This window comes from Mus caroli, chromosome 7, assembly GCF_900094665.2.
Source record: "Mus caroli chromosome 7, CAROLI_EIJ_v1.1, whole genome shotgun sequence".
Taxonomy (NCBI): Eukaryota; Metazoa; Chordata; class Mammalia; order Rodentia; family Muridae; genus Mus; species Mus caroli.
In genome coordinates, this window is record NC_034576.1 from 142,055,372 (window position 1) to 142,064,690 (window position 9,319).

Below are 9,319 nucleotides of genomic sequence, written 5' to 3' on the forward strand. Positions count from 1 at the left end.
AAAGTAGGTTACCAGGCCACCTTAGAAGGGGTGTGCCATCCTCTCCTATAGCCTCTCCTGCATATCCAGCAACTTTCCTCTCTGTGACCCCCTGCAGTGGAAAAGCCCAGCAGGCTCAGGCCTGCAAAATCTTCCAAGGGTCCCTATCAGTGGAATCTCTGGAAACCTTCAGGGTGGCTCCATGGTTAGTGGTTCCCATCCCCCACCCCCGCCCCCGGAAGGCGACCCTGAGACACTGCACATACCAGGACTTAGTGAGCTCACAAATGCAGTAAATCAATGATGATGACACGATACTGGGGGGTTGGGAGAACCAAACTCAAATCTGTCCAAACTCGTCTGTGGCCCCAGCGTGCTCTGGCCTCCACACCCCACGTCTCACTTGGAGGCTGCATGATCGGTGAGAAGCTCCAGTTGGGCTCAGGATCGAGGTCTGAATGACTCTGGGTGGGGCCTCCTCCAGTTCTGATGCTCCTCGGGTCCGGTTCTCATCAGCTCCCAGATCCGCTGGTCCTTCAGCTGTACCAGATGTTCCAACCTCATCACCTTCAACTGCAAAATCTTCAGAAAGCACACAAGTCTGAAAGTATCTAAAGAAGTCTGTCTGTCTACCTGCCAGCTAGGCCTCGGGCAACTCTAACCTCTAGGAACAAATGTACAACTCCAGGTCTGATGGCTTTGGGGCAGGACCAAGGGCCCTTGTGGGGGCCACTGGGAAAGAGAGACACCAAGATGCTTGGGGAGAGCTGGCATGGTGGTGCACACCTTTAATCCCAGCACTCGAGAGGCAGAGGCAGGCAGATTTCTGAGTTCGAGGCCAGCCTGGTCTACAAAGTGAGTTCCAGGACAGCCAGGGCTACACAGAGAAACCCTGTCTCAAANAAAAAAAAAAAAAAAAAAAAAAAAAAAAAAAAAAAAAAAAAAAAAAAAAGATGCTTGGGGAGGAGCCTACAGTCAGTGAGCCCAAGGAGCTCACAGAGATGACTTGTTGACTCCTTTCTCTCTTCCTGCTCCCTGCTGGGAATCTCCCTGGCCTCCCTGCCTGTTTCCCAGTATCAGCCAGAAAGGACAAATGTAGGGCAGGGCAGGGCTGCAGAGGGACTGAGCCTTCTTTGCTGTGAACCAAGCACCTAGTTGGGAAGTTACTCAGAGCATATTTGCAGAAACAGCAGATGATGGGTAGATATGTGGCTGTTGTGCTGTTTGTTCATCCTGTACTTCCAAAAGCTGATGACTCAAGAATAAGTGTGTGTGTGTGTGGGGGTGGTGGTGGTGGTGGTGGTGGTGGAGATAGCTCAGTGGTTAAGGTTAGGAGTATATACATACTCTTGCTGGGTTTGGTGGTGGCATGTGCCTTTAATCCCAGTGCAAACTCTGTGAGTTTGAGGCCAGTCTGGTCTATATAGTGAGTTCAAGGACAGCCAGAGCTACGTAGAGAGACCCTGTCTTTAAAAGGATGGGGGGATGTTGGTGGGGAGAGTGTGTATATACCGGTCACCTCTTGGATAAGTTCAGAGTGTGGTTGCTACCACTCACAAGCACCTGCGGCCCCAGTTCCAGGAGAGTCTGAGGCATCTGGTCTCCATGGGTATCTGCCCATACCCAGATGTACACAAAATTAAAAAAAATTTTTTTGAGACTCTGTCTCTCTATGTGGTCCTTGCTATCCTGGAATTTTCTATATAGACCAAGTTGGCCATGAATTCACAGAGATCCTTCTGCCTCTACCTCTGGAATCCTGGAATTAAGGACACGTGTCACCATGCCCAGGTACACATAATTTTTTTTAATGAAATAAAAACGTAAGTGAATGAAGATGGGGCTGCTAAAGCTAGGAATGGTGGCACACACCTACAGTTCTAGTCCCGGGGAGGCAGAGACAGAGGACCACTGAAACTTAAGGCTACTCTGGCTATACTCAGCTTCACAAAACGAGAGAGAGGGGGTGGGGGGAACAGCTTGAGCCCTTTGGCACAGTTGGGGCATCTGTGGTCCCTCCATGCCTGCTTCAAGGATGACCTTGTCCCAAACTTTCTCCCACCAGAAACCTAGACCCCACCATGCTCCTCAGGCAGAAAAACTGGGTCTCATTCCCATGTAGTGTGAAGGCAGGCATGTAGATCAGGGTGGGGAGCCAGCCTCACAGCAGACAATGAAAGACAAGGTCCCTCCCCGGACCTGTGAAGTGTGACACTGTGTTCACAGGCAACACATACAGCCCCTGTTCTGGATAGCTTCCAACCCTCATCCAAATCAAAAAAGACAGGGCGGGCAGTATGGCTAGATGCAGCAATGGATTCCATCCGATGGCCTGTCTATCACAACAAAGTCCTCCCAAGTCATGCAGCCCACTTTGTGACAATTTGCAAGTGGCATTCAATCCTTAAATGGCAAGCTGAATGTCAACCCTTAGGTGGCAAGTGGGTCTGTTTCCTCTCTGGGTCTCCAGTGAAAAGTTACAGTTCCCTTGGCCAGCTATGAGCCAGGGCAACAGTGGGGAGAGCTGCGCTGTGAGCAAGCGGGGCGGTGGAGGCAACTGCTTCAGTTCTCCTTACCGCTTCCTCTCTACTGCTCTGTAAGTCCAAAGCCACAGTGATATCACATCACTTTCCTGTTTTCACAAGAAGATAACTCGTCAAGATTTGGGTGCATACTCAGGAACTCAGATGGCATTGCAATTTCCGATAGCCCCCGTGACCCCGTGCCCATTGGTGCAGTCTCCGTTCTTCCCCATTGTCTTAGTTCGTGTGTTCCCAGGATACAGGGAGAGGTAAGGAATAGTAAGGGGCACTGGAAGTTCCTGGTGCAAGATCAGAGGTGTGTCTGCAGAACCAAATATCCATCAAAGAGCAAGGCACGGACTACCCAACCAGGGAGATACTGCAGGACTAGGTGTGTCCTTGCAGAGCCAGGAGTACATCCACAGAACCAGATGTGCATGTGCAGTCCCAGACATTAGCCCACACAACCAGGCACACACCACAGAACCCAGTGTGCACAGCAGAGCCACATGTGTACTACAGGATAAGCTGTGTATCACAGAGGCAGGTGTGCACGCAGAGCTAAGTGTGTTCCATAGACGGAGATGTGCCTCAAAACCAGGTATTCATTGCACATCTAAAAGCTCACGAGGATCCCGGGGTGCATTGTTTTGAGGGCCTTGGCTTTTGGAGATGAAGAGAAAGACATGGCCTAGTTCAAGCTGGGGTGGCAGAGGTGGGGGGTGGGGTGAGGATGGGGGAGGGCAGACAGGAGCCTCTTCAGCCATCATCTCTCTATCTGCTTTCCAGGCATTTGCCCAGCACACGCTTCCTGAGATGGGCCCTGGTCCACCCTGCCCTCTTGTACTCCTGAGCTGCACTTGGGTCTGGAATGGGCAGATCACTGAGGCAGGTGATGAGAATCCACCACATCTTTTCTGCCTCTGAAAAGGACTGAAATGATCCACAGACTGTTTCCTTTCCCTTTTTTTTGTTTTTCTTTTTTTTCTTTTCTTCTTCAAATTTTCAAGACAGGGTTTCTCTCGGTAGCCTTGACTGTCCTGGAATTCACTCTGAACACTAGGCTGGACTCAGATTCACAGAGATCCATCTGCCTCTGCCTGGGATTAAAGCCTGATGAATCACCACTGCTAGGCCACTGACTAATTTCTAAAGAATCTAAAGAATGTCTAAAGAACGTGGACTCTCTCTGGTCAGGGCCCTGCACTCCCTATACTGCCCTCACCGGGCCAGTGCCGGCTCTTCAGAAACTCAGCCAAGGAGTATGAAACTGGGGCAGTGGGTCCCTCTGCATCCTTGCAGCTCAGAATCTCCGGGAAGCAAGGGATGCCCAGTAGGACCGTACCTTGACCGTCTCCTGCAGAATGGCTAGTGCTTGCTCCTTATCCTCCAGCTGCTGCTGGATGCTGACCAGGTGGTCCCAGAGCCCTTCAATTGAGTCCCTGAAAGGTAAACACTGACCTTTAGTCCAGGCCAGGAGCAGGAGGAGGTGGGCGGGGAGAATTTGAGAGATAAAGGTCCACCCTCTGCAAGCACAGCAGCCCATTTTCTCCAAATCCCTTTGATTCTGAAGGATCTTCGTGCTGGAGGGGGCTGGAGGGCTCTGTAGGCCTGTATGACAAATAGACACCGTCAGCTCAGGACCTTGCTTCGGATAGGCACCCACTAGTGACAGGACGGACATATGGACGAGGGAGGGGACATGATCCATAGCCGGTAAAGCAGACTCGGAAGTGATCATGGAAGGACTTGGTCCTATCCTGCCTTCAGGGACCTTTGCATAGCCCTGGAAACCTCAGGAATGGTGCTCCTGTTTGAATAATGGCTTCCCTGCATAGCTCACAGGCTGCCCCTGGAATGGTTGCTCTCTGGGTATTGATGGAGCCAGGACCCTAAGCATTATCTCTTCCTCAGGAGCCCACTAGCCTCTCTGGGCCCAGGATGCACCTGAGCATACCTGCCTTCTTTTGAAGGTTTGGGAGTTCAACATCATGGACCCAGCTTTCGGGAACAGAGTGGTGCTCTCTGCAGGACTCTGACAAGCTGCTGTTATCCACATCGGGATCTTGCATCTTAGAGGTAGGTGGGTGGGGGGTAAGATCCCGCCAGGGTCGGACAGCATCCACAGCAGAGGGCCCTGGATCCTGCAAAGTACAAAAGTCGGGAAGTGGAGTGTAGCTGGCCTGAATTTGTCTGGTCATTACGAACTCTGGGTGGGGTTAGTGTGGAAACTGGAGAAGAGTGGGAAGCACTTGGGTTGGTTGTATTTGGAGCAACTCTTAAGTGTTTTCACTGCCTCAGGGTAGGTGGATTTGGCTGGGAAGGAGATGGGGGAGCCCCCGCCCCCCCCCCCCCCGTCCCGGAAGATCAGCAGGGAAGTCAGGAATGAGTCTAAGTGAGGACTGTTGCTTCATGTATGGAATTCATTTCTTTCTGGACCACAGGGACATTCATTTCTCTGTTTTATTCTCACACAGATGGATTATCTGACTGAGTACAAAGGGCAGAAGACACAGCAGACTTGCAGGCCGAATTGATGTGCAGACACTTACAGCTGTACTAGCTGAGCCTACATGAACAGTCCTGGCCTCCATCTTCTCCCTCAGTGCACATAGAATAGACTCGATAACTCCAGGCCTGTTGGATACCACCCTTTGGATATCATTATCTGAGATACACAAGTGCAGCTTGCGAAAGACTTTCCTGCAAAGAAGGTAGGGGCACACTCTCAAAGCAGTACCATCAAGGGCTGGGAGTTGAGCCCTACCTGAAGTTCTGCGCTCCCTGTAATGCCTTCCAGCCACTGGGCAGCATCTTGCTTTCTCAGAGAGCCCCTTTGTGCCCTGCACTTGAGTGGCACATAGCTATCTCATTCTTGGCCTTTGGAGCTATGTCTCAGGAGATTGCAGAACATGGGGTGCTCTATCAGGCCATGTTCTCTGCACTCATTCTCATCTCTCTACTGGCTTGCCCTCAGTAAATCCTGCTGAGAGAACTCAACAGTACCGGAAACCTGCAGCTGGGCCCTCTCAGCATGATCATCTCCCTTGAGGTCTGTTTCATCTCTACCCTCTCAAACATAAGCCCATGAGATTGGACCCAAGCCTGAGCCCGGCAATGTTTCTATTCCAATCTGAGCCAGTCTTTTGGGGGTGCCCACACAGGTTCTCCACCTTGCTCTGTTCAGGCACTTCCCGAGGGCCCTCTTTGATTGGACTACATCAGACATATCTGCCCGACTCTGCCCTTGAGATCCCTTATCACACTATACAGGCAGAGACTTGTCTGAGGACATTTGGGGAGGTGAAGTAAAACTCTACTGATCCGGGGCTGGTGAGATGGCTCAGTGGGTAAGAGCACCCGACTGCTCTTCCGAAGGTCCAGAGTTCAAATCCCAGCAACCACATGGTGGCTCACAACCACCCGAAATGAGATCTGATGCCCTCTTCTGGTGTGTCTGAAGACAGCTACAGTGTACTTACATATAGTAAATAAATAAATCTTTAAAAAACAAAACAAAAAAACTCTACTGATCCATAAGGGAGCAGGCTAGCTGATAGGCTGCCCTAGCACCCCCAGGAACCCTGGTTGTGGTACTCTTCTGTAGGCAAGGACCCACAGTTAGGCAGTCAGAGACCCATGGCTGGAGAGAGCATCCCGGGGTCAACCTAGGTGGGCTGAGCTCCCAGGCCTTGCCTGTTGAGAAGGCTCCAGTTGCTCAGCTTCTGGTCTGTACTGCAGGCTGGGACGTAGCTGTGCAAGTCCACCAGCCGAGGGCGGAAGTACTTCACAATCTCGGCCACCAGCACTGTGGGAATGCGAGGGGAACTTGGCTTGCCTGGCCAAGACCCTGGGTTGCAACTGTAATCCCTGACCACATGAGATGCATGGAATGGAGTGGGAAGGACACGAGCTTATCCTGGGGAGCCCATGATTGTCCCCGAGTCTTTGGCACGGCACCTAGACTCCAGGTCAGACCAAGTGGTAGGATGGCCTGGGAAGCTAATACAGCGTGAGAGCCCAGGGGGAGCTGGAAGAGCCACAGGAGGCTCTGTTTGCTACTACCTTTCCTAAGGAGCACGAGTTTGGACTCAAGAACTGCTCCGTTTCCCCAACACCCACACCCGTACTAGGGGGCTGGAGGCAAGGGTGGCCCTCAGCTTTGAGTCCTCTTCATCATCCGCCCCATAGCGCCTCGCCCTCACTCGCACCACCATCACTGAAGTCCCGAGCCAAGTGGCGCTTGGGGCGGCTGAGTGGGAGCCGGTCCAGCCAGGCGCAGAGGTTGTGAATATCCCCAGGCGTTGGCAGGAACGAAGCAGAGCTCGGCTTGGAAGCACTGAGCATGGCAGAGAAGTGGGTCTGCAGCAGAGAAACACAGCGGAAGAAACCTGGCGGATTTGGACCGTTGCTGGGAGACGCGGCACAGCCGGAAGGGGCGGGGCCCTAACCGCGCCGGTCCCTCCCTCCATCCCAGGAAGGATTGGTCCTCCTGCACGTCCAGAGATCCGGTTGAATCAAGGTGGATGGTTAAAAAACGAAGGGAGATGGTAGGTGAAATTGTTTGATCTGGTGTAATTAAAACAAACTGCCAGCTGGGCGTGGTGGCGCACGCCTTTAATCCCAGCACTTGGGAGGCAGAGGCAGGCGGATTTCTGAGTTCGAGGCCAGCCTGGTCTACAGAGTGAGTTCCAGGACAGCTGGGGCTACACAGAGAAAACCTGTCTCGAAATCCACCCCCCCCCCAAACAAAACAAGACTGCCATTTAGAATGTGATCTATAATCTATTGATAAAATAGAATCTTTATTAGTAAATAGTGTTTAGTCACAATTTCAACAACTAGTCTGTTTCAATCCGGAAATGATGGCAACTTCTGTCCCAACACCCCAAGAACGACGGCTTTTCCTTCCCTAAGTCTCATACATGAGTGGGATGTAGATACAGGAACTGTGCCTTGGAGAGAGGTCACTGTGTGAGGGCCGGTGCAGAAGTTGCTGGGAGGGGACTCCTGGCATTCTGTTCACCCAGAGACAGACAGACTTGATCACGCTCACTGCAGGGGACGCGGCCCCTGCTTAGCCACTAGCATACGCAGATGTATGGTCTAAGCTGGCCAAGGCCAGTGAGAGGCCACTGGTTCAGGAGGGCATCTGGACAGCAAGAGCCACAGAGAGATTATTCCTGAGGTAGGAACAGCACGTGCAGGTCCAGCCTGGGTGGTGGTGGGGGTGTTGCTGAAGGAACACGTTTATAGGAGCAGTGGTATCTCCAAACATCCACAAACGATGGCCCTGGGGTGCCCTAGCTGGTCACCTCTTCTGGATGGGGACCTTCAGAGCAACCTTTGGCCCACCAGCTCCCTGCCAAGAAAAAGAGGAAATCGATATTAAAGAGGATCTGATAAGAGACCTCTCTCTTATCAGATCCTCTTTAATAATATAAAAATAAAATACCCATTGCCAGTTCTTTAAATTTAGACTTCCACTTCCCCTAACAACAGAATGGGCCCCACCTCACAAGATGACTGTACTAGCATTTCATATATACTGTAGACTAGCCATATGAAAAGGAAAAATCGATAGCTCCCGAAAGCCTCAAGCACTGGAAAGTTCTGGAAGATTATTAAGCAGACATCAAGCCTGTTATTGAGGATTTTCTTTCTTTCTTTTTTTCAGATGTCACCAAAACTTACCAGCTAAGAAAATGAAAACAGCCACCCACCCTCCAAAACAGTGCCATGCCACAGTCAGCAGGAGGGTTCCTGCAAGATGGACCGATCCTTCCCTCTGGGGCTCACCTGAGTCGCTCCAGGCACCGTCCCTCCAGTCCCGGGCTTGACTGGTGGTGTCGGGGGTGCAAAGGTTGGCTTGACCTGGGAGGAACCAGACACAGCTGACTGAGAGCATCTCCTAAGTAGGCCAAGTACAGCCTTCAGCTTCATCCTAAGGCTGTCCTGCTTAGCGCCAGCCTAGCCCGGAAGGCTTCTGTCTGCCCACAGCTCAGTAGGAAACCCCTGCATGGCCTCACCACTCAGAAGATAAAGCCTGAACCTGGCAGAGCTCCTCTTCTTCTGGCTAGCTGTCCCAACCAATCATCTTGCGGCCTCCCCAGTATCCCACACATTGCCCTGAAGGTCTAAGTTTTCAGAACATGGGTCTTTAGAAACTCAACAGGAAAGAATTAACTATGAAAACCCATTTTGTTTCCACATTGTTAAAGAGGATGGTAACCTGGCATTGATGGGCTTTAGACACGCTTTTGCCTTCCTCCTCACCCAGCTTCCTTTCATCCCTGCCCAGGATTCCCTGTACCCTGCTCCGTTCTGCCTGCCGGGACTGTGACTAGGATGACATTTTCTTTCTTTTCTTTCTTTTCCTCGTTTTGTTTGAGACAAGGTTTTTCTATATATCCCTGGCTACCTTGGACTCACTGTGTAGACCAGGCTGGCCTTGAATTCAGAGATTCAAAGGTCTCTGCCTCCCAAGTGTTGGGATTAAAGGGATTTTTCAGCTCTTATATAAGTCTGAAATTAGTCCCTGGCCAGACACAGTGGTGCACACTTTTAATCCCAGAACTCAGGAGTCTGAGGCAGGCAGAACTTTATAAGTTTGAGGCCAGCCCAGTCTACGTAGAGGCCAACCAAGGCTATATAGTGATACCGTGTCTCAAAAGAAAAAAAAAAAAAAGTAAGAAAAAGAAATAAAATCGTGCCGGGCGTGGTGGCGCACGCCTTTAGTCCCAGCACTTGGGAGGCAGAGGCAGGCGGATTTCTGAGTTCGAGGCCAGCCTGGTCTACAAAGTGAGTTCCAGGACAGC

At 51.4% G+C, this 9,319-nt stretch overlaps 2 protein-coding genes across 5 annotated transcripts in view; both read right to left on the reverse strand.

Moving 5' to 3' along the window:
- Nucleotides 1–251: 251 nt before the first annotated feature.
- LOC110298648 (sperm flagellar protein 1-like) lies at nt 252–6,915 on the reverse strand. Of its 4 annotated transcripts, none has more exons than XM_029479846.1 (7): nt 6,713–6,915; nt 6,198–6,309; nt 5,054–5,204; nt 4,463–4,645; nt 4,025–4,112; nt 3,847–3,943; nt 252–561 (listed from the first exon to the last, which is right to left on the reverse strand). In XM_029479846.1, the coding sequence occupies exons 1-6, from the start codon at nt 6,846–6,848 to the stop codon at nt 3,870–3,872; spliced, it is 744 nt and encodes a 247-aa protein (XP_029335706.1). In that variant the 5' UTR covers nt 6,849–6,915; the 3' UTR covers nt 252–561; nt 3,847–3,869. The 4 variants fall into 4 exon arrangements, with proteins under 4 accessions (XP_029335706.1, XP_021023669.1, XP_021023667.1 ...); XM_021168009.2 differs by having other exon boundaries at nt 255–561; nt 4,459–4,645; XM_021168010.2 differs by lacking the exon at nt 4,025–4,112 and having other exon boundaries at nt 4,459–4,645.
- A 358-nt stretch (nt 6,916–7,273) lies between these two features.
- The window catches only part of Adam8 (ADAM metallopeptidase domain 8), a 13,477-nt gene continuing 11,431 nt past the window's right edge, over nt 7,274–9,319 (reverse strand). The window contains exons 23-24 of the mRNA XM_021167191.1: nt 8,301–8,375; nt 7,274–7,863 (exon numbers count right to left, since the gene is read on the reverse strand). Of these exons, the coding sequence (XP_021022850.1) occupies nt 7,813–7,863; nt 8,301–8,375 (126 nt within the window). The 3' untranslated portion in view covers nt 7,274–7,812. The remainder of the gene's footprint in view (nt 7,864–8,300; nt 8,376–9,319) is intronic.